General features: G+C 39.9%; 1 protein-coding gene across 1 annotated transcript; it reads left to right on the top strand.

Moving 5' to 3' along the window:
• The first annotated feature begins 2,948 nt into the window (after nucleotides 1-2,948).
• On the top strand, nucleotides 2,949-23,885 carry sema3e (sema domain, immunoglobulin domain (Ig), short basic domain, secreted, (semaphorin) 3E). Its single transcript, XM_005939279.3, has 17 exons — nucleotides 2,949-4,141; nucleotides 11,826-11,986; nucleotides 14,799-14,858; nucleotides 15,141-15,260; nucleotides 16,802-16,895; nucleotides 17,167-17,283; nucleotides 17,932-18,074; nucleotides 18,159-18,273; nucleotides 18,704-18,773; nucleotides 18,851-18,995; nucleotides 19,324-19,549; nucleotides 19,771-19,862; nucleotides 20,280-20,321; nucleotides 20,563-20,732; nucleotides 21,104-21,174; nucleotides 21,453-21,586; nucleotides 21,889-23,885. The coding sequence occupies exons 1-17, from the start codon at nucleotides 4,009-4,011 to the stop codon at nucleotides 22,387-22,389; spliced, it is 2,394 nt and encodes a 797-aa protein (XP_005939341.1). The 5' UTR covers nucleotides 2,949-4,008; the 3' UTR covers nucleotides 22,390-23,885.
• Nucleotides 23,886-24,460: the final 575 nt, after the last annotated feature.

Here is a 24,460-nt window from a genome sequence, read left to right as displayed (position 1 = left end):
ACACGGTTGGAGAGAGGTTGAGCACAAATGGGCTGTGACAGAGTATATACAGACTTATTTCCACTTATCTCAAGACTTAGGTTAAAAGTGGTTCCAAGTATAAATTCATATGCATGAAGGTGTGCACAGTAGGTCTTATACTGTAATACTCACACTCAGCAGACACAGCTAAGCCAACCATAACACCCCGGCTTCCCGGTCAGAAAGCGCCCCTGCTTGTCTCTCTTTCTTGGTTCATTTCTCCATGTTACTCCCTTCTCTGCGTGATATCACTCACACTGAAACTTCAGTTCTCTGACGAAATGCAAAAAGTGCATTTATGTGTCTTGCAAAGATTACTCACTCCAGTTATATCATATAGTGTAATGACTGCTGGAGGAAACAAGTACTGATACATGCCTGCAGATTCTAAGTATGTCTTATTGGCCATATGATAACCACCTGTGTAAACGCTTGGAGTGCATCATGGCTCGAAAACACTGGATCCTCAGAGTGTTGCTTCTGTTGCTACGGAAGACCAGAAACATGACCTCTTTGCTCTGCAGGTGGTCAGTAGTAGACATACACATAGGCACAGTTTCATGCATAAATGTATGTATCAATCTATGCATATTTACCCGGTGCTTGATTTTAATATTTTTTATTTCCTTTTGTTTTTCTTAAATTATGACAAAGTGCAGTTCAGTGCGCATTGCTGTACAATACTTAAAAAGACAAAAATGGAGAGTTTGCATGTGTAATTTAGGAGAGCAGTGGGAGTGCATGTCAATCTCTGCAGGTCAAACAGGAGGTGCGAGAGGCTCCTGTTGAACAGGGTGCATATTGACACAGCATTATCATGAATGAAAATATTTTCTGTGTTCAGTGGGCATGAAAGGAAAGCCACCAGACATTTTGACATGGCCTGTTCAAACAAACATTAGACACCAGTATTCAATCAAAAACACATTCACCCTCGCAGGCTTCTAAAACAGCAACTAGGAAGGAAGAAGGCATTTAATGATGTGAAAACAGGCAAAAAAAATGTGACCATGAATGTTGCCATCCTTGCAATCTGATGCATTCACAGACTGCAGACATTGCAGACCAAATATCTCTGCAGTGCACTACATACTTAATAAAAATTTCAGGTATTGGTGGAATCCCAGGGACACGTGTAAGAGGACAGAATTTCAATGGAGCTGGTAAGAAAGTAGCTGCTGTTGTTAATATGTGTAGGGGTGCTGCTTTGATGGGCCCTGGGTAAAAAGCTAACAGTGAAACTGGATTCGTACAAATAGCAACATTGAGGGCTGAAATGAAACACACAAATCAAGAAAACGTAAGGGAAGCAGGGACACACTGAATGAGGATAGTACAAAAAATAAAAAAGGAGTGCAGACAGAGGTTATTTGAGCTTTTATTGTTTCTGGATTGAGGCATATTCCTGACTGATTACTGCTGTTAGACAGGGTAGAGGAATTAGATACCCATTCAGTCAATGATAGGATAATGTAAGCAAAAGAATGCATTGCCAGACTATCTACATTAGACTCTTTAAATGGCTATTAATCTTAGGCACTGGCTTAAGAGATCGGAAATGAAAATGTTCTGCAGAAGCTTTCATCTGGAGGCAGAGCTAAAATATGTTCTTGCATTAATGCCTGGGTTCAAACTGATGAAACTCTGTGTCACAGTCAATCTGACGGTGCCAGCTCCGGGAACTTTGACGATGAACAGTTGTCTCATGCTCAACAACAGATGAGAGTCTATAATTGCACCAGGCAATGAAATAACAGAGATAGTATATGTTACAAGACCTCCATATACATACAAAGTCCTTCTGTTCTGCAGGGAACAGGTGCAACGTGGGAGTGTAGTCATGATATCCTAGGGTGGTGAAGGGGCGTGGGGTTGCTGGTGCAGCTGCCACGTACAGCCTAATGCAATCATTTCTGTGACTGCATGTCTTTTAATTGCTATTTGTTGATGAGGACATTTTTATAGAATCTGTAATGTTAACACTACTGTATGTGCTGTTTTCAAGCTTTCTTTCTAATTACTAAGTCACATTTGTTTGTTTTGCACTCCCCTTTTTGCTGCTGTTAATTGACTCGGGGATCTCAAATATGAATGAGTACTGTCACTGGGAAATGTTCTCATTAAATCCCTGCTTCACAAATTGAAAAGCAATGCAAAGCAGACACAGATTTGAGAATAACAAAACAAATTTATTTTCTTTTTTTTCTGTAGTGACTGATGGGTTACTTGGGGTGCTAAGCATGGATCAGCATGACTTAATGTTGATGTCAACACACAGCCATGAGAAAGAACAGAGAAAAACAGATGTATTTCAGAGAGGTTCACAGAAGACAGATATAGATCTGCTCCAGTGGATTGACGTCTATGTTATTTTCTTGAAGGGTATCTGCAGATTCAGTAATGACTCCAATCTCTTCTTGTACTTATTTTTGCGTGTTTCAGTAAGTTTTTGCATGTGTTTGCAAAACATGTTCAGTCAATCTTTTCCACAATGCTGACAAGACCTGGATACCTCAACTTAAACACCGTAACAGATACACAAGGGCTGCGGGAACCTGGGATAGAAATTAACTTTAGACAGACTACAGAAACAAAAGTCCTGGTAGGATAAATCAGAGAAGACGGTGCAGCATACACTAATAACAAGGTTTTAAAGAACTGATGAGTTTGATGGGTGGGGAGGAAGAGAACCTAAGTAAGAAAGGAAAAATCTTCATGAAAGGAACCTTGTACATGGAAACCCATGGTAACAGTGGTAATGACTATCCACATGGAAACAAGCACAAAGAGGGAAATAATTGAAAATGAAAAGAAGTGCCAGTTAACCTTGGCTGTGGTCCATATTAATGCAGAAGGGGCAGGAGCCAAATGAAGGTAGTGGAGGAGTCGAGCAAGGGTAGAGAAGAAGTGGGGGTAGTCTGTAGAGTGACATTAGAGGAGGGGAAGTCTGCCTGGGAGACACACTGCACTTAATCCAGCTGCCTGGGAGGGAAAGACAGATCCTGAGGCAGTTTAGAGGAAGGAGCAGGCAATTTTCAGCCCTTCTATCTGATACAAACTCAGTCCATTTCTAACCACACACACAGGCTTTTACTCAAACACACCACACTGTGGCAGGTGGCCTCTGCCCAGATCAGTAGCTGTGGTAGAAACCATCTCAAGTGACTGACAGAGGTTTCAACTGAGGTCTGGAGCGTCCCTGACTGAGCGTGAGCAGAGTTAGGAGCTGGAGCTTTACTTTCTTTCCTAGTGCAGAGAGACCGCACGTCAGGCACGAGGCTCTCCACTCCTCCCCTCTTCTACTCATCCTTTGCTTGGGCTCTCGTCCAGAGAATGACTGGCTCCAGTGGACCCAAGAGGAGGAACACAGACTGAAGACAGAGCACACCAGCTCCAGCTCCAGATCTGCCTGTCTGCCCTCCTACTGGGATAGACTTATACACTGAGGTTTTACAAATTAGCATCTACACCTTTGTGGGATTCATAGATCTGATTTTTTTTCTACCTTCTTTTCATTCATCACATCAGAAAGAGTGGATCTAAGCTGTTCATACAGACAGACAAAAAAAAACAGACGGACTGACATATGGACAGAGGACAGTGAGCACTGCGGCGTGAATGTGGCAAGTGGACTTCTCTTCTCCCTGGTTACTAAAACCAAACAAGGATAATACCCAAAGCACTACCCTGTCCACAGAGGTAGTGGGTGGATGCAGCTTTCAGTCGACTGCTATAGGGGAAAGCAGGGGCTATATAGAAGCTGCAGAGATACACTGAGCCAATTCACATTGTTTTGATCATTAGAAAATGGACTGCTACCTCCAAGCAAGCTCTTGTTGGATTGTTATATTAAAGATTGTATCTTACTGAACAGTATTTGCAGAACGCTGCTGAGCAAACACCTGTGGGCAATTTCTTTTTTCCTAAGACCTTGGAGGCTACGTTGAGACTCTGGACTTGCATGGCTTCTAAATAGGCAAATGTAGAATGTGTATATCAATGATGATGGTAGAGTGCATACGGACTGTGTATCTCTCACTGATGCTGCTGTATATTGCTCTGCTGGGCATGACACACACAGCACACAGCATCAACCCAAGGATACGTCTCTCCAACAAAGGTAAGAAATATCTAATGTGTGTTTCTTTTCATTTATTTTGTCAATAAATATTTATATAGCATGCTTTAAAATGCTTCCTGTGCTTCATTAATATAGAGACAATTTGATTTTTTTGACACTGTCAAAAATTAATCAGCGCACTTTGATTTTTCTGCACAGACTAATAACTGGAAATTGGAAATGAGACAGGTATAATGCAAAGTCATTGTCCATACTTAATAGACTTCTGCTCTCTGCCAGTAGTCACTGTAGCATAGTTGATGACTACACTAAAAATTTAATAGCTAATGTTAGTTTTTATACAGTTTTAAAGCATTATAGTTTCCTGCAGAAAATATGCATAAAGTTATACATAAGCAATGAAATGATGCATCAAATGCTCTGTGAAAAAATAGTGAAGTTAAAAAAAGTGCTATTCTTTGGACGTGAGTTCAGGATGCTGTTAGTTATCATTACCGTGTAATGAGATGTTTATTGAAGATTTATGTTTTAACCTGGCACTGCGCAGCGTTGGCTCAGGGAAGACTGAACTCTGCTTTGACTTTGGGAAGTGCACCCTTTTTTTCACCCACTGTTGATATGTAAGGAGCCTCCTTGTAGTTTGTTTTGGTGCCCCAGTCATGGTGGTTGAGAATCTAAAATGTGGCTTTCTCTCATGCTATACTGGTGGTGTGATGGAAACGTTGTTTATTTCTTTTCTTGGTGCGCGGGAATGTGCGTGCGTGCACGTGCCGGTTAAAGTGTGTGTGGGAGTTTGCAATGCCCTGGTATGTAGACTGATTTTTGTGTATCTCTTAGACAATAATGAGGGTTTTATCTTTGCAGATAAAACTCTTGAGTAAACACTGGCCTTTTCTCACAGTTTCTTTGATCTCTACAGCAACAGAAGGTGATGATTTCACATAAGCCTGTTAGTCATGGTTGAAAATAGGTGTGGAATTTGGATGGTCAATAACTCCAAAATACGTGTTTGGACTCAGTTATGAAAGCTGACAAGTCTGGTTCATCAGTAAGAGGGTGTGCTGTTTTATGATATGTACTGCATGCGTTATTTTTCTTGTCTTTGCTCATGTGTCAGCAATAGCACAATAACTTACAATGAAAAGTAAGGCAAAGTTCGCACCAAAACAAATGTTAGAAAATCACCACCGATGTGCTTAGTCACAAAAAGTAGGTATTAATTATGATTGTTACTTTCGGTTCATTAATTGCCCAAGGGGCGAGCTGAGACACTCACTGACATACCACCTAGCACTCTTTCTTCCTCTCTCTCTCTCTCGCTACATGCTCTGGCTAGCACAGGGGAGCTTGAAATGGCTGCAGTTGGATCCTATCATTATGGAATGAAAAACATCTAAGTCCTAATTTATGCCTCATGGGCTGTTCTGTCAGTGATTTTTTGCACACACCCTAAACTCACACATATGCATAAACAAAGAGGGACACATGTACAGGCGAAATAAATTCTGTAAATTCTTCACACACTGACAATTTGAATGCAGTTCAGGAAGATGGAAAGAGATGGATGTGGTTTTACTAACCTACTCCTAGAAGTATGACCATATTATCATAACATTTGGTATCAAAGCAGGTTAGAAAAACTAAACTCTTCTATTTAAGCGAAGGTTTAATAATGGGAAAGAAAATATTATAATATCAATAATGAAATACTTGTATTCTGCTTTTGGTTAGATGGGCCGATCCATGATGTGGGATCAATAGAAAGCTCAATAAATGAACAGGTCAAATTTCCAGAGTTTGTGAGATTGAATTCCTCTGGGCCCATTACCATGTGTTTTAAAGATGGCATTACTGCCATACAGTATGGATCTCTCTGCGCTTTTATGTGAGCCATACTTTGCACGTTTTATGGCAGAATTATCCACTATTTCTTTTTTTGATCTTTTCCCAATGTTCTTTTCGAGACTTCTGTTCCAGTGAAGACTTCTTTAAATGCATTTAATTCACTTTAATCCTCATTCACTCATTCTTTCATGTGCTTACACATCCAGTTAACTCCGAGCTGTTACCTAAATCATATGGTGTATCGAGTTACAAACACAGACTCTGTGCTGTTTGACCGTAATCTTCTGCTGCAAAGATTTAAAAGACTTTAAAAATAACATAAAGATGTTAATGCATCTCAGTTGCTTGGGCTTTTGCCCAATAAAACCCCCTAAGTCTTGGACTATAGCACAGAAAGCCCCCATTAGCGAGATATGCTGACCATAAAACAAAAATAAAAAGATACTGTTTGTTTTGAAATTTTCGGACACAGAGCCATGCAGTTTGGATTTGCATCATTCAAGATGCTTGGCAGCAGGTTGTTTTTTCAGCTCTCCAGGACTGTGAAGTGAAATGAGCTCTTCCTTTAGGACAGCCATCAATTTTGCTGCTAATGAAGCTGTTGCACTGCTAGCATGTTGACAGGCTGCAGATAGGTGGTCAGACTTAGATGTATTTTGCTGCTTCCTCAGCACTTTCATCATACTTGGCCTAAGCTGCCGAGAGTTTGATGCAGCAGATTTCATAGTTTGCATAGTTCTAATGACCCAGCTGGAAAAAAAATCACACCCAGAAACTTGTGCTTTTAATTTATGAACAAATTGGAACAATAAATTGCTTGTTTAGCAAAGCTAAAACACCACTTTCTCCTGCCACATAATAGATACCTACACAGAACAGTAAAAAAAAGAAAGAAAAATATTGACCATTTTAAAATAATTAAATTGACCAGGAATTTCCTCAGTCGTCTGCCAAGGACACATTTTCACTAAAGCTGTAAGCATTTAGTAACAAAAATATTTTAATGCAGCGAGTCAATAAAGGGGAAAAAGTTGTTCTGGCAAGGTTAAAATCATACTGCATATGACCGCTTATATAAATAAACAGATGCACTTTCTTTATTATGTCCAATTGGAAACTTCAAGAGAAAGAAAGTTAAAAAAAAACAACAAAAAACAACAACTTGTGAGCTGAATTTCATCATTTACTATTTCTTTCACATGAGTGAGCAAAACATGCTTTTTATTAAAGAAAAGTTACAGTGTAGATATAGATAAGTAAATACACTGGTTGAGAAATACAAAGCTTGTGCTTAGCATTGCCTTTCTTCAGTAGAAACTGTAAAACTGTGTGATTTGAGCAGAGGCAGCTGAGGTGCAAGCATCTGTGAGCACAGGTAGCAATTACTCATGTCCTTTGAAACTATAATTTTAGAGGTGCCACTCCAGACAAGAAAAAGCTTTTTCTGTGTACTTTACAATCTTGAAATGATGAATATGTGGGTGACTTTCATCTGGGGCTAAGATGGAAAACACCAGTGTGACTCTAGATGTGTTTGCCTCAAAAGAAATGGGGATTTTTTCTTCTGGTTTTTTCTACTTACATATAATGTGTTAAGTGAGGAGTCCCATTATGTTTCTTGCCTCTGTGTGTGAAGAGGCCTATAATTAGCATTTACCACACTGCATCGCGGTCACAGCACAAGTCATACTGTAGACCTTAAATCAAACAGCTAGAAAATGAAGGGAATGGTGGCGTAAATCACACCTTTTAGGCTAGCACAGGAAAAGGGATCATCTTTCAGCCTTCTCCAGTCGCCTCTACAATCACCCTTCTCATATTCTCATTTTGTGTGTGTACATCTCACCATCATTTTTTTCACCCATTGTGTTATGTATGTGTTCTCTGGTTCATTAATGAGATGTCCAGAGGGGAAGGCAGCTGGTGAAACTCTAATATCCTTTCTGACCTTTTTGCAGTGAAGGGAGCATGAAGACTAGGTGAGTTAAGTTTGTAACAGAGAAGCATAGATAGCACAAAAATGGTGCCTCTGTAGAGTCTAAGCTGCAATGATATTACAAGGAAGGAGGATGAAGGATAGCAAAAGTGATGGATTCATTGTGGATATTGTTTGTTGTAGACTGGTGCATCAAAGAGAGTAAATAACAGGAAAGGTCTCTGTTATTTCACTCTGCCAGCTTTTGGGGGGAAAATAAGAAGAGAGGAGAACTGTAATAAATGGTTTCACACAATATTGATCCAAAGCGTTTTTAATGTCCCCAGCTAATTATATGCAGCTAATTATGTTCAAAAGAGTGAGTGTCCACAGCTATCTGTAAAGCACATTGGATGCTCTGTCATGGTTTGGGGATGCATTTCAGCCAGTGGTGTTGGAGAGCTTAGCAAAGTTTTCAACACAACCTTGAAAAAAGTCTTGAAAAACTCCATATACACCACATATCCAGTATGATTCAATAAATCGCTAGTGTGGCTAAAGACTTGTGGACAGTACTGCATTCACCGTGCTGGAATTGACATTGAAATCAGTTTGTACATTCTGGTCCTTTAACATACAGCGCCGATATACATCAAGTTATCCGGTAAGTCCTTCATTTTTATCTCAGAGGCCACATAGCCTACTTCATATATGACTGAAGGAGTAACAGATGGGGACAGGCTTTAATTACATGTCAGTCAAAGACGGCACAGTGATATATTCACAAACCTTGCAAAGAGATGAAGTACGTATGAGGTGTATGTATCTGCTTGCCTTTTGATGTGGTTTTTAGGTCTTATCTTAATTTATAACTTTATTCAGGAAACATACTTGCACTCTTGTCATTACAGAGAAGCACACTCTGTCTCACCCTCCACAGACACACCATGTGGGTTTCATTTTGCTCTGTGACATCATTCCCCCTCACACAAGGGAATATAGAAACACAAGGCTGTATACCGATAATGGCATAACACCACAGTTCTTCTGCTCCTGACCCCACCCCCAGGAGTTCTGCAGTCTCACTCAGGCTTTCAGGAGAACAGACCCCCTTCTCATTTTTTTTACCCTTTAACAGTTCACTTCAATAATTCTCTTTGTTTCTGTTCCTGCACAAGTCCCATTACTCAGTGTAATATGCGTAAGCTTATTTTGCTGGAAATATGAGCCTGTCTACCTCAAGTTTAGGTTAAATGTGTGCTTAGTCCTTGGCAATATACAAAATTATGATAGATACTTTAATTTGTTTTTTTAAGTTTCCAGGGGAATGTTCTTTTTTTCTCCATGATCTCCTGTGTGCAGTTACCTTGGTTTATGTGGCCATAGATGAAATGCTGCTAAAGTACTGCTGCACACTTGGAGACACACGCATACACATACTGTATCCCCTCATACAGCAAAACAGTATTTCCATACATGGATAAAGAAGAGATGACAAAGTTTATTTTGATTTCATCACATCAAATCTCCTTAAACATCTATCAGCACTCCTCAGACAACGGATGAAAGTGTGCGCCTTGTGGGAGTCCATTTTCTTTGTGTCTGTCATTTGAAGTGGGATCACAGTAGGGCCATGTGTCTCTTTGGCAAAGTTGCTGGTAGAGAAACACCCTCTTCCTCCTTCCAACTACTTAGCTGTTGGCTAAGGAGCTGTCACTGGCTGCAGATGGTGAGAGAGCGAGAGAGAGAAAGAGAGAAGTGTGGAGAATTGTGGAAATCCCCCCATTCCTTTATTCAGCCAGTGGGGTGGCATGCACTTATAATAACAGAGGAGAAATCTTTAAACCACTCCTCTGAAACATCCTTCAGTGCATCTGTATAATCAGAAGATCCACTGATTGTATTTCTGTAACTTCAACTGTAATTATAACATTTTTATATGTGATTATAGGTTTTTAGAACTTGCATTTTTGCATTTCCTTTTCTTTTTCTTTCTTCAAATGAATATTGCTTACTGTAAAAACATTCCAGTTCAAAAGAGGTGAACACCATATATCTACAATGTAACAAACAAATCTGCACAATTAAATGTAAGTTTATTTGCAGTTTTTCTTGTGTATGTGTGTGTGAGAGAGAGAGACTCCTACAGGTCTATCTTAGTGCCTTGTTATGTGCATGTGTCCATATAAATCAGCTGCAGCTCATCTTTATTGACATAGACAAGTGAAAAGCAGATCGAAAAATGGGTTTGACTTACACACTGTTTATTCCATCATTTTAAATTGCCCTGTAAGTCAGTCATCTAAGTGAGTAGCTGCAAATTTGACATCACAAGAAAAAAGAAAGAGCTGATTGAAAGCCAGTGTTAGAGGATTGTGCTCAATGCCAGTCCAGCTTAGCACAGAGGGATTAAGGAGATAAAAAATCTGCATGTGAGTGACACAAAAACTGAAAGAATTCCGTGTATGTGTGGTGGGGGCTGTCTGTATGTGTATGTGTGTGGATTAGATAATTACAGGAAGCATGTCTGAGCCTTGGCAGAACACCACTGCCACTCTCCGTCTCTGCCACCTAACCACCAAAGATTTAATTCTACTCAAACAAACTGTCACTTGTCTCCAACGCAGAAATCTTAATAGCAACAAAACATACACAATCACCCATTCCTCTGTGGATACCTAATCCTATTTTAAACAAATAAAACTTTCCACGGAGTGGAGTACTGTTGCCAAGAGTGATCTGCAAAATAGGATAAACACTCTCTCCTCCTATCTTGGAGATCGAGTATCACTAAAAATATACAGCGCCTAGAAAAACAAATCATACAATTACCCCCTGCAGCCCTGGCACGTAGAGGCACCTCAGCATTGTTTTAAATAGTCCAAAGGCTGGTACAGTAATATGATTAAGTAGGTTATTATTTTTTTTCTCTTCTTTCAAAAGGAGTTTGATGTACAGTGTGAAGATGAACTACCATTTTCATGAAAAGTAGGACGAATAAATGTTTTGGGTTTTTTGCACAAATTCTAGCTTGTCTGGTTGGCTTGACCTAAGGTCTCAAAAGCACCATTAACACACACCAGATCCCCTTTCTTCCTTTACGAGGGCACCTAGCCCAACCGATCATGTGTTAATGAAAGGTTTTTCAGGCCAGTGGAACCCAGAGGAAGTGCATGCCTCTGGAAGTCTGGGACTTAGTTTAAATCCCTCTCCCCCAGTCTTTCATGAAGATTACAGAGAGCAGGTATGGTGGGGCAGCCTGCCAAGCTCAATCTCAGGTGTGCATGTGCATGGGTGGTATTTGTGATGCAAACTGTGTTTGCTGGTGCGTTAATGTTTATATAAAATGACATGCATGTGATGGTCCACTGCCTCCTTTTTAGAATAAAATTTCAAATCACCTAAAGTAAAACTGACAGGGAGTGGCAGCTCATCTAAACTAATGGCTGATAAGGAGCCAGTTCGCTTTCCTGTCTGACAAAACTGCTTCCTCTCAGTACAAGAAATCATAGCCTAGTGCAACTCAAATGACCCTTCTGTTATACAAAAGATTACTTTCTGAATTGTTTCAGCTTTTTTGCATTTTCGAGATGTAGCTAAAAAGAGTCATCTTCTAAGAAATCACTTATTTGTCATTTCTTTCAGATTTAGGGATGATAACCACTGTTGAAGTGAGATATAGGTATCACTGAGAAGGGAGACATAAGATGGAAAGATAACCTTTGCTGTCTGTGATTCTCATGGGGTTGGTATGAATCAAAAACACATGTTGCAATATGACCTTGGCCGCTTGAGCAGTTGGACTTTAGGCACAGGCTTCTACAGTTGTTAGAAATCTCTTGAGGAAGGGTGTCTGGCTGAAATTGACTTTCACTACAGTCAAAAAGCTACATACATGTAAAGTATATCTAAATGTGTGCTGTGTTTATTATTGTAATCAATTTATTTGTATTGTCTATATAGAGCTTTGGCAGCTGAACAGGACTTGGGTGTTCCAGAAACATGGAGTGTCACTTCAACCCCAGACCATGCTGCTGGATGAGGGCCACGAGAGGCTTTATGTTGGTGCCAAGAATGCTCTGTTCTCTCTTAGCCTGGACCAGGTTAACACACACCATGCAGAGGTGAGCCTGGTTTCTTTCCTTCCTGTCAGCAACTGCGATATTTAGACCCATAAGTCTATAGACCAGCCAAAATGAATGTAAACGCTTCTTTATCCGGCATGGGTTCAAAATGATGAGCTAAATATGGAAATGAATAAATAAAGAGGACGTTTTTTATAACTTACTGGAGAGATACATAACAACAGGCACTGTAAGGTTAAGGGGTGAACACAAAAACAGATCAATTATTTAAAAGTTGTAAAGACAAGAGGAGAGTGGGAGAAACAGGCAAACCAGCAGACCTGACAAGGCCAAAGGCTAATTGGGAACATTTGGAAACGATTCGAGAATCACAGAGGCGGCGATAAGAATGAGACAGGATGCAACTAACACATCTCCCCTTTCTCATTTCTGAGTTTTTACATCCTCACCTCACATTGTCTGATGAGATGCGAGCAGAGGAGACAAAGAAGAGAGGAAGTGAAACAACAGGCAATTAACATAACAAGACAGCCTTGCTTCAGGGCCTTATTTTAAAGCAATGTCAATTAAATATGAAGTTTGGCACAACTGCAATGCTTAGGCATCAATAAATTGTTTTGTTATAACTTAACTTCTGCTAGATTTAATTATAATCACAGAATGGCACAATATGACAATATAAAGCTCAGTAAGAAGAGATCAATTGGAAGAACTGAACATGATTTACGGAGACAGACAAATGAATGTATTTTGCGATTAGACTCAGATGACCCATCATGGCAGAATGGAATCCCAGCTGTGATAGGATTTAGAACAGGACCCCTGAAGTCTAGACGCTGGTGGTGGTGAAGACGAAGACTCAGGCTTGAATAGTGTTCTGGCTGAAGTGTCTGAGGTGGAGGTGGGGAGGAGGTGGGCTGCGCAAAAGACAGTCTGAGAACGATGGAGAGCACAGATTTAAACCATGGCTGGCTCAAAGCAGGCAGGTGAGAAGATGAATGGTAAATGGCCTGCATTTGTATAGCGCTTTACTCAGTCCCTAAGGATCCCAAAGCATTTTACAGTCATTCACCCATTCACACACTGGCAATGGCAAGCTACATTGTAGCCACAGCTGCCCTGGGGCGCACTGACAGAGGCGAGGCTGCCGGACACTGGCGCCACCGGGCCCTCTGACCACCACCAGTAGGCAAACATGGGGTTAGTATCTTGCCCAAGAATATTTGGCATGCAGCCAGGAGGCAGCCTGGGACCGAACCACCGACCTTCTGATTAGTGGCTGACCTGCTCTGCCACCTGAGCTACAGCCACCCCATGGACTAGAGTAACGATGTCAGTTGTAAGACTGACAGTGTGGGAAAACGGTAGACAGGTAAAAAGAAAAGCAGCCGAACACCCAGCAAAGCAGGCACATGAGTGATTACAGCTCTTCCTTATTGAACTTACACATAAGCTTCATAAAGTTTAAACATGCAGTGGATCATCACAAATGCTTAATCAACAAATGAATATAAATAGCACTTGAATAGTTGTTTCAAAACTTCTCCTCCCACCTTGGTTTGTATATTCAAGCCATGTGTCATGCCTCTTTTTTACAATGAGGGTGAAAACATTTCTACAGAGAGTACACCTTTTCATCTTTGATTTTTTTCCCTTCTAGCAAGATTGCTCTCTGCTCTGGACTCCAGATGCATTTTAGGAATTAAGACATCTTTCAGCATGGTGTGCTGAAATTGATTTCAGTCTCAGACAGGTGGACGGACAACAAAGGAGATGAAAAAAGCGTATTAAGTAACAACAAAGACCCGGTTCCAGTCTTGCTGGCGGAGCTATGAGCAGGGATGGTGAACAGGTGTATCCCTTTCACCCGCAATGTATGACAGAGTCTAGACGTTAAATATATAAATCATGGTAAAAGCAGGAGAGAAGTCACTGGTTATGATATATGATCAAGTGCATAATCAAAGTTTCGACTCTTCATGAATTCTAGGCGTAATAATGAAAAAGAAAGATATTTTTTGACATTCTTACCACATTTCTCTTACAGTCTCCTAAAATTAAAAGCAAATATATATATATATATATATATATATGTTGTCATGGAAACAGTTATGCTCATGAAGACATCATAAAATATAGTGGGGGGTTATTACAAAACAATGGACATATGTTGCAGATGTACCACATGCAGGGTTTAATTGCAAAGTGGTTTAAAATTATAGCTTTGAAGCATGAAATGCTTGCTTTTCCAACTCCTCTTTCACGATTGATCTTCCTTGCTTTCTTCTTTTCTTATATGTCATGTGGGAGGGACTAAGATGAGGGTAGAGAGAGAAGAAGCAAATTTAAGATGTGCAAACCGAGAAATGAGAAAACGGGAGAGAAACTGAAGACACAGGGAAAAAGAACACACTCAGATACATCAATCGTTGACAGAAGACAGGAAAAGACACATCAGTGTCCATAACAATTCTTTTGTGTGATATTTAATAATAATGGATTGGATTTATATAGCGCTTTTCTAGGCACCCAAAGCGCTTTACAATACCACTATTCATTCACTCTCACATTCATACACTGGTGGAGGCAAGCTACAGTTGTAGCCACAGCTGCCCTGGGGCAGACTGACAGAAGCAAGGCTGCCATATCGCACCATCGGCCCCTCTGGCCAACACCAGTAAGCAAGTAGGGTAAAGTGTCTTGCCCAAGGACACAACAACCAGGACAGAGAGCCCGGGGATCGAACCGGCGACCTTCCTGTTACAGATGCGATTCCCAACCCCCTGAGCCACGGTCGCCCTTTAAAGAGTGCAAAGAGTAAATGTGGGGGGACAATTGTGCTGTGTTTCAGATCCAGTGGGCCAGTACAGACTATCAGGTGGAGGAATGTCTCATGAAAGGGAGGGAAAAGGTAAGGCTTCTGCAATAAAATATGATATACATATACAGATGGTTATGTTCTTTGCTATAACTTGTTGTTATTATTATTGTTAACAGTAAGCACTAATGACCAGCTGAATATTTATTGGCCTGATATGTATATGATTATGAACCTGAACATGCTTTATCAATATTATTAATGATCCAGTAACACCCTGGCATGTTTCCATTGCCCATTTTTCACTGTTTGGTCCCAATGTAAAAGAACAACTCCCTACCGACTTTACCTTCATCCTTGTAATTCCTCCAACAGCAAGAGTGTGCAAACTACATAAAGGTCTTACAACAGTACAACCAGACCCATCTGTTGGCCTGTGGAACAGGAGCCTTCAACCCTATCTGTGCTGCGGTCAGAGTTGGGCATACATGGCAGGTGAGCCCAGAAGAAAGAACCATACAATACCATACCATACCACTAGGGCTGACCAAAGTGCTGTACAATCACACCAAACATAAAAGACAAACTCAGGTCAAACGGTAAAAGATACAGAAAAAAAAAAAACCAATCATTTTAGGAACCAAAAGTTTAAAAAAGACACTTCAAAGTCAAACAGAATTGTGAATTATGATCTTTAGTTCTGTTACATCATTCTAATTATTCACTTTCAATATTTATACTAAAAAAAGATGTTGGATTGGTTAATGGTGGATTTCACACGAGGTACTGGCATCAAAATGAGCAACTAATCCCAGGTTCTTTACTCTTAATCCTACCCCTTATGATGGATATGAACATGAAGTGTTTTGATAAAGTTTCAGCCCTGGGTCTGCTCTGCTGTAAAAACACTGCACATGCTGCTGTAGATGTAAAGCTTTGGTTTTGGACAGCATAAGGCTTTGTGCATGTGAGCGTCCATGTGGACCCTCTCTGCTTATAAATTTAGTGAGCAGAAGGAATAAGGTTTCCGCCCTGCATTCCAGCACTTGTCCAGTAGGTCAACCAAGCCAGGGATAGCTTCCAGGCAGGAACCACACTCAGTCATCACTCAGGTCATTGGAATGCTCATAGCTGAGCACACAACTCAGATATGGCTGATTTATGTAAGTACAGAAAACTTACATGCCAAATTGCCTCCCGAAATCATGCATGTAGTACTTGAGATTGTATTTAGTCTTTAGTTACCTTTAATTTTGATCTTATTAACGTATACACTAGGAAAACCAAGATTAATAGATACTATTGAAATCGATTATGCCAACCAATGGCCAATCAACTGAATATCAGGTGGCTTAGATGTTTCAATAAAAGCACAAATTACATACCAGAGTACAGACTGGAAGTAATATTGATTAGATGTATTTTTGCTATTTTCCATTTAGTTTTGATAGGCCACTTCTTATGATGAATGAGTTTAACCCCAGAACTGGCTTCTGTTACAGTCATGCGTAGGGCGGTAGTCACCTCACAGCAGGGTTCTGTGGCTGCACATAAATCACTGCAGTATATGACATCTCCCCTGGACTGCCATTGACTGTTAAAATCACTGGTGGCCAACAGCATATGAGCTGTGGTTTTATAGGGAGTTCAGATCTGTATTTGTAAGCATGTGTGGGTCTGTTTGTGTGTGCATACTTCAGCTGTTAGCATCTGAACGGTAAAAGTGGTGATCTCATTATGAAATAAGAGTAGAGAATAGCTGGTTATACCCATCCAGACAAAAGTCCTCCATTTGGTCATCCATCTCTTGTTGTCTCATCTATCTTCCTCCCTCATTCTAATCCATCATTTTCTGATCTTTCCTTTCTGCAGTTCTTTTCGATTTATTCCTCTACACATCAGCTTAAGGGATTTGCTTAGGTGCTGTCAAAGCCTTTGGGCAGGAGTAACTCTTTAGTGTGTGTTTGTGGCCCTGTTTTGTGAATCCCTGTGAAAATAACTACACATATATCAAAGTGTTTGCATGTTTTCCTCAGGACAGACTGTTTGCTCTTGAAGAAGAGAGCATTACAAGTGGCAGAGGACGAAGTCCATATGACCCCAACAGTCCCTGCACATCAGCGTTATCCAGTAAGAACTGCTCAACTTACCACTCAACACCTCCTCATCTGAGGTTAAAAGATAAAGGCTCAGTTGTGAAATGACCATGTTTTCATTTTAGTTCCATGGTAAAGCATGTAAATCTCCTCTGGCCAGTAAACACTGCCACCTTGTGGTCTTTTTTTTTAATTTATTTAAATAAATAATTATACTTTGTATAGTTTTAATCACATTAAAAGAAACTGCTGTTATTTTTTTAATAGCACTGTTGTTACTTTGTGTCTGTCCATGTGTACATTAGGAGGAGAGCTTTATATTGGCCTCTACACTGACTACTGGGAGAACGATGGTGCTTTGTGTCGACTTAACAACCAGAGCTACACACGCACAGAAAGGAACGACAGATCCCAGCTAAATGGTTGGTGTACATTACAGGATTGTAATAACATGTCCTTATTAATGCGAAGGGCAAATATGTCCATATGGCGTGGCAGTGCAAACTGTGACCTCCTACTCGTGTCGAATGTGATGTTAACTATCTGGCACACATGTTTCTTCTCAAACATAGCTTCAAGGCTTGTAATCATGTTAAAAAAGATGCTCATGATTTACACTACATAATTAAAGTCAATATACACTGATTAGCCACAACATCAAAACCAGCTGCCTGGGTGTCCTGTGGTTTTGGCTCATGAGCATTTGCAGCAAATGCACTGGGTCCACTAGTTTGTGTGGTAGGGCCTCTTGATCTGACTTGCGCCGGCATGTGCCACAGGTACTCAATCTCAGTTGGACCTCCAGAGTTTAGGGGCATGCACTCTTTGTTGTATTGTTAGACACTTTTCCTGGGGAGGTGCACTGAAGTCATTTTTATGGTGTGGGAGGGGTTTTAATGTTGTGGCTGATCAGTGTAACTGTGCTAATTAGTACTAGCTTTGAGATTTTTTCATATTTATTATATGTTTTCTTAATAAATCATATATTCACATTTATTTTCCTAAAAAAATGTTCATATAACACTTTTTTTTTATGTTTCATTGTATGCAACTAATTCTTCTTCCTACAGAACCCAAATTTGTTGGGTCTGCAGTTATACCTGACAATGATGACAGAGGTGATGATAAAGTTTACTTCTTCTTCACTGAGCGAGAGATGGATGCCGAAGGTGTGACCAAGGCCGTTTATTCCCGTATTGGACGGGTCTGTGCGGTGAGAACACTACAGAAACAAAATCCAACCAAAATGTTTATACTGACCGTGACATTAAAACCTATACATGCCTTTATCTCTCAGAATGACCAAGGAGGACAGAGGATGCTGGTGAACAGATGGACCTCCTTCCTGAAAACTCGTCTGATCTGCTCTGTGGCTGGACCCAATGGCATCGATACGCACTTTGATGAGCTCGGTAAAGAAACAACAAAGCCTTACAAGCCACGTTATCTAATGATTGCTTTTTTCTTCTTCTTCTTTTTATATCGCACCCATCCACATTTACAAGTTTCAGATGTTCATCACATCTTGTGTCAATGTCTCATTCATTACTGCTGCCTTTGCCACACAAACCATCCCATTTAGAGGGAAAAATGTGATTAATGAGACATCATGAGAATAAATGAACAACTCCCACTGCTTTACTGGAGATGTCAAAGATGCATTAAAGACACATCTAACCATCTGCATGAAAAAAAAACCTTTCTCTAAAACTTTGAACTAAATTTCAATGCCAGCATGCTAACATACTCAGAATGGCAATGATAAGAGACAAAAAAAATGTCAGCTTCATGTGTGCTCAACAATATACACACTAAATCTAAATTATACATTTTGTGTTTCAGAGGACGTGTTTGTGCTCAACAACAAGGATGAGAAAAACCCAGAAGTCTTTTGCCTCTTTAGCACAACAAGGTGAGAAATGAGATGTCAGCATTTCATTAAAAAATTTCGCTCTCTATCAAATTTACTGATGAACCCTTTCTTTGTAGTACGGTGTTTAAAGGTTATGCAGTCTGTGTCTATCACATGGATGACATCAGAGCAGCCTTCAATGGGCCTTTCGCCTTCAGAGAGAGACCTGAGCATCACTGGACACCTTATGAGGACAGAGTCCCCTATCCTCGACCTGGATCTGTGAGACCCAAATTTGAAATAAATCGCATTTATGTGATTTAATTAACAGTTTCACCAGCATTGTTTATCGAAGGCACTCTCCTATTCTCCTATACATCCAGTCTGTGTTCAGAGCGGATGTCCTTTAAAATACAGAGTGCTGAAAGAATGCAGAGCAGTGTCAGTGAATGTCAGCACTGTTGTGGCTACCTTAGCAGGTCATGCCAGGGCAGTTTGAGCATGACTAATGCGTGTCAGCTTTTTTCTTTTCAACTTATGCAGTGAAGAAGCAATAAATAGTCTTTGCTTATCTTTGTCCCATCCTCTTCTCTATTTGCTCACATCACAGTGTGCCAGTAAAGTGAACGGTGGTGGCTTCTCCAGCTCTAAGGAGTTCCCCGATGAGGTCCTGCGTTTTTTGCGTTCTCACCCAGTGATGTATAATCCAGTCCTTCCGCAACATCATAGACCAGTCCTATTACAGACAGAACCAGGCAGAAGAAAGTTGACCCAGATTGCAGTTGACAGAGTCCAAGCCCAAGATGGACACTACCACGTTCTTTACATTGGCACAGGTATAGGCACTGTACTGGACTGCATAAATTCATGCAAAATGTGCAAGTAATGAGTATTTCATCAAAAAAGACACCAAAGAAATTTAATAGGTGTTCTGTAAAAACAAATACAAAGTCGTTGCATAAATAGTTTTAAAACAACATTTTCTTACCATTTCACACATAACTTTTTTGTTTGCTTTTGTTTGCAGAAGTATAATGTTTATCTCTCCTTCTGTTAGATGACTCAGTGGTGTTTAAATTTATCACCATCTACAACAAAGACACAGATACTATGGAGGAGGTGCTGCTGGAAGAGCTAGAAGTTTTCAGGGTACCATATTTTTTTGCTCCAGAATGTGAAAGCAAAGTAGACTTTGTTCCCAAGTGAATTCTGCATTATAATACGTCCACACCATAATTCAGTTGCTGCAGCGACACCACGAGAGGATAATGATTTGCTGATTTTCTTGCTTTCGATCATCAGAAGAGTACAAGTGTGATTGTTCAACCTGACAGCTGAGAGATCTTCATTATAACATGAATACATTAGCTCTTCTCTACTAAGATCAGTTACATCTGAAAATTACTCAACAAGAAGTGGTTGCTGCTGTTTTCATTAAGAGCTGATTTGGTATGGACAGAAGAATGACAAGAGGCTTTCAGCTATGGTTTTTAATAGCATACAATGAACCAACCACTTATTCAGCTTTATTCTTAAATAACAGTAAAGTTTTTCCCTTTTTTGCAGGTAAAAACACCAGTGAGAGAGATCCTAATATCACCTAAAAGGGTAAGACAATAATCTGAATAGTCATTTGTGTTACTAATGCAGCTCTGCAGTTCTCCTGTTTAGCCACAAGATGATAACATTGTGACAGTATGCATAACACTGTATTGACATGATCTGCATGATTGCCTGTGCGTTGTTAAGTAGATCTGCCGGTTGAGGAAAAGACATAATGTATATGCAAAGTCTCATTTTAATTAGCCTGCAAATCAATTCTAATGGGCCACATTTTTTTGGTTCACAGCAACAGCTGTATGTTGGGTCAGAAGTGGGTTTGGCTCAGGTCAGACTGCATCAGTGTGACCTCTATGGTTCAGAATGTGCTGACTGTTGTCTGGCCAGAGATCCCTACTGTGCCTGGGATGGTATCACCTGCTCCAGATACTACCCTGCTGGAGTCTACCCCAGCAGGAGGTAACAGCATATATACACACCCTTCAGTACAGGAGTCATTTTCTTTTTATCGCAAATGTCTGCAAGAGCTATCATCTGTTTGCACCTTTAATAGTAGACACCCCCTCGGGTTCCATTTCAGGATCTTGCACTGAAAGTCACAATGCTGTGAAGCTGGTTTCCCAAGTCATTATCACAGACACTGAGAGACATGCCAGCCAGATGTTATGTAATGCCAATCAGTATGCACTTGATCACCCTCTTCCTCTTTCCATCTTTCCTGCTCTCTTTTCCCCACGCTCACGTTCTCTCTGTCTTTCTTTTCACCCATCGCTTGCACTTTCATCACATGTTCAAAATTACTCTCTTTTTGCTTCTCTCTCACTTTTTAGCCGACGATTCAGGCGGCAGGATGTGCGCCATGGCAACGCTGTCCAGCTGTGCAATGGGCTGCAAATTGATGGTTAGTGTATAAAAGAACTGTGGGATGTGCATGTTTGTGTGGGTGTGCATGGCCACTTGCCTGTATTTACTAGAATATTAAAAATGTTGTCAGACAAATATGGTTACATGTTGCAAAAACCGTTTTTAAAAAAAACTATGTGATTGGTGCACTTGTGCTATAGCAAAAGAACAATGAACAATTCAATGTACATTTACCAACTAATGAAAGGTCAAAGCAGCTCAATGTCATTTTTCTTGCCTCACTATGTTTTATGATGTGTGCGTATTGGTGTGTAGATGAAAAATGGCACAGAGCTAAAGACAGGCTGGTGTACGGGGTGGAGAGCAATAGCACTTTATTGGAATGTGTCCCGCGATCACTTCAAGCCAAGGTCCTTTGGTTCTTCCAGAAAGGAGGGGAGAACCATCAGGTAGGTCTGATGCATGTTTAAAATACAACGAACATACTTGTATTAAGTATGTTATTGTGATGAACAAGTTGTCACATTTACTTAGATGACAAGGTTCATAGATTGTTACAGATTTAAATGCGTATATCTTACATTCCATCTAATTCAGTAGTGTAGAGAAAGTCAGAAAGGTTATATTCCTAAAAATCTTTTTAAAAAGTCACTGAGTTAGGCATATTATTAAAATACTAACATTCTGTCAACCTAATTCATAAAATGACATCAGTGGCATAAAAAGTTGTTTTATCTCTTGCTTCATGTAGGTTCAAGGTGATGAACGAGTTGTTGTGACCTCACATGGGCTGCTGTTCTTACGTGTAAGAGGTTCAGATGCTGGTGTGTACGTATGTCAGACGGTGGAACACGGATATGTGCACACATTGCTACGTATCACTCTACATGTGCTCAGAGGAGAGAAGGTGGAATCAGCAATCCACATGGCCAATGATGGAGATGGGGCAAAAGCAGCGGCTTTGTGTCACTCTTCCATGGGTCCCCCACCACGCCCCAGCATCAGCCCCAAATCTCTGGCACCATCCCTGGCATCAGGCTCCCACTCCAGGCTGTGGTACAAGGAATTCCTCCAGCTGATTGGCTATGGGGATGCTCAAAAAGTGGAAGAGTACTGTGAGAGAGTGTGGTGCTCTGATAAGAAACGTAAAAAGACTAAAAAAAAGTATGTTCCTCTGGCTGGTGAGAAGAGAGTGAAAGGAAAGGGAGGAGAGAACTCCCACAGAGCTCCCAGGCACACCTTGGACACCTGAGGAGAACAGAGACTCACTGCACATACATACATGCACTCACACACAGTCTAAAGGTCAGACTCGCTCAGTGTTTGCACCATGTAAAAGGTTTTCACTTTGCTTTCGACAAGAGCAGTACAAAAAAAGAGAGAAAAAGAACAGTAGCAAGCTGCCTCGCTGTTGTAGCTACATTTATTACTGAGTAGTTTGACTGTGTTGTTTCCTCTTGTTTAAAAAACACTCTGCCTTTTTTTTGTCGTATAAACTTATTTTTGGCGCCGATCAACATTACAAACGTAAGTGTCAGTATGGAGAAAGTGACCTGGAAGCATATGGACAACAGCAACATTGCTTCAAATCTGAAGAGACATGTGTTAATATCCGCTCCCTTGGATTGATCCAGCCTACCCCATCCCAGCTGTCAATTGAAGTGCACACAGAGGCTGCTTTACTTCTAATACAACGGTAAAATCCAGCAAACTCTTACGGCACCTACAGTGCCATAATAAGTACCTTATTTGTTACTACGGTAACTTATTTTCGTAGTTTTTTTTTCTCTGAGTACTTTAGCTTTTTAGGTGTCATAACTGGAGAATATGTTGTTTTTGAACAATGAAAAATAATTTGAGCATTATAATATTGCTATTTTGATTAGACTGCAGTCATGGCTTTGGGGTGTGTAGTTACAATGACCACAATACAAAGCGTGTTGTGATGCCACTGTTATGGATATTTGAGGCATGTTTCTGTTACAGTTGCACCCTTGATGAAAATAATTATTATCTAAGCACTTCTAAAAGTTTATAAATTGGATGAAATGTGATCTTAGTAGTGGATCTCATTGTTGCTCTGTGTCTGCATTTATTATGTGTCTACTATTGTGATCAAATGTACCAACAGTATTGTGTGTATTGTATGCTGTATTTATCTAAAATTCAGGGTGGTCCTTATGTGCATATCTGATAATTATAACTGTGTATTCCAAAAATGATTTATCCTTCTCCGCTTCCTGACCTGTTCACCTTCTGTTTTCTGTCGTACTGTTTCTCTTTCCTCCTTTTGACACTCTTTAAAGCCACGTTATGATTTTGTTTCTCATGAGTGATGCTGTAGATGGGCTTTACTACAAACAGTAATGTACATCACCAAATTCCTCTGTGAAGAAAAACACCAAATAAATGATAGGGTCACTATCCAAGCATAGCATTAGCAAAACTGATGAGTCGGTATGTATATTCAGTTTATCCTGGAATGACACAAAAAGAAATGATCTTACAGTGAAGTATACACCGTAGTCGTGTGGTAATTACTCCAGAGGACCATATTTCTTCTTTATTATTTATTTCTTTTCTTTTTTACATTGTTTTGATCTTTGTGGTATGTGATAAAAAAAAAAAATCCACTTTTCTATGTCAGGCCTTAATGTCACTTATCATTCACCTTGAGTATTCTTGATAAAATGTTGTGTCTGCTATACCCCCCTATAAATTCTTGTCATTAAAAAAAGATGGACCATCCTTCCCTGGTGTCACCTCTGTGGTTAAGCAATCAATAATGGCAACGCATACTCCAAGTGTGTGTAACAGCATATGCACACAAACAGATGGAGAAAGTGGTTATGCAGTAGTCATATGATTAAAACAGAAATGAAAAAGACAAAATAAATATATATATAATAATAATATATATATTTTTATAATAATCTACTATAATATAATATATGTTTATATTTATTTTACCTCTATTATTTCTCAGCAAGTAGAACTTATTTTTTTTAATATCAACATTAAAACAACTGAAATGATCACAGCAAGATTTTCCTATATTTTATTAAAAAGAAAGCACACCAAATGTACCGACATGTGTATTGTATGCTGAATGTATATTGTATACTATTGTATAATAGCACACCATCTGTCAGTTCTAAGGTTTTACATATCAGGGCATCATAAAAATCACCTGGTCCATAGCAGCATAGTAGGTCTTAAAATTTGGTAAGCAACACATGGCATATTACACTGTGCAATTATTTAATAAAAATTAAGCCAACATGCAGAAGAAGTGTGTGAAAAATTAGTACACCCTTACTGCT

This window comes from Haplochromis burtoni, unplaced genomic scaffold (genome assembly GCF_018398535.1).
Source record: "Haplochromis burtoni strain Fernald_Lab_line unplaced genomic scaffold, NCSU_Asbu1 Contig_264, whole genome shotgun sequence".
NCBI lineage: Eukaryota > Metazoa > Chordata > Actinopteri > Cichliformes > Cichlidae > Haplochromis > Haplochromis burtoni.
The sequence above is the reverse complement of the archived record's forward strand: the minus strand, read 5'-3'. Positions and strand labels throughout refer to the sequence as shown.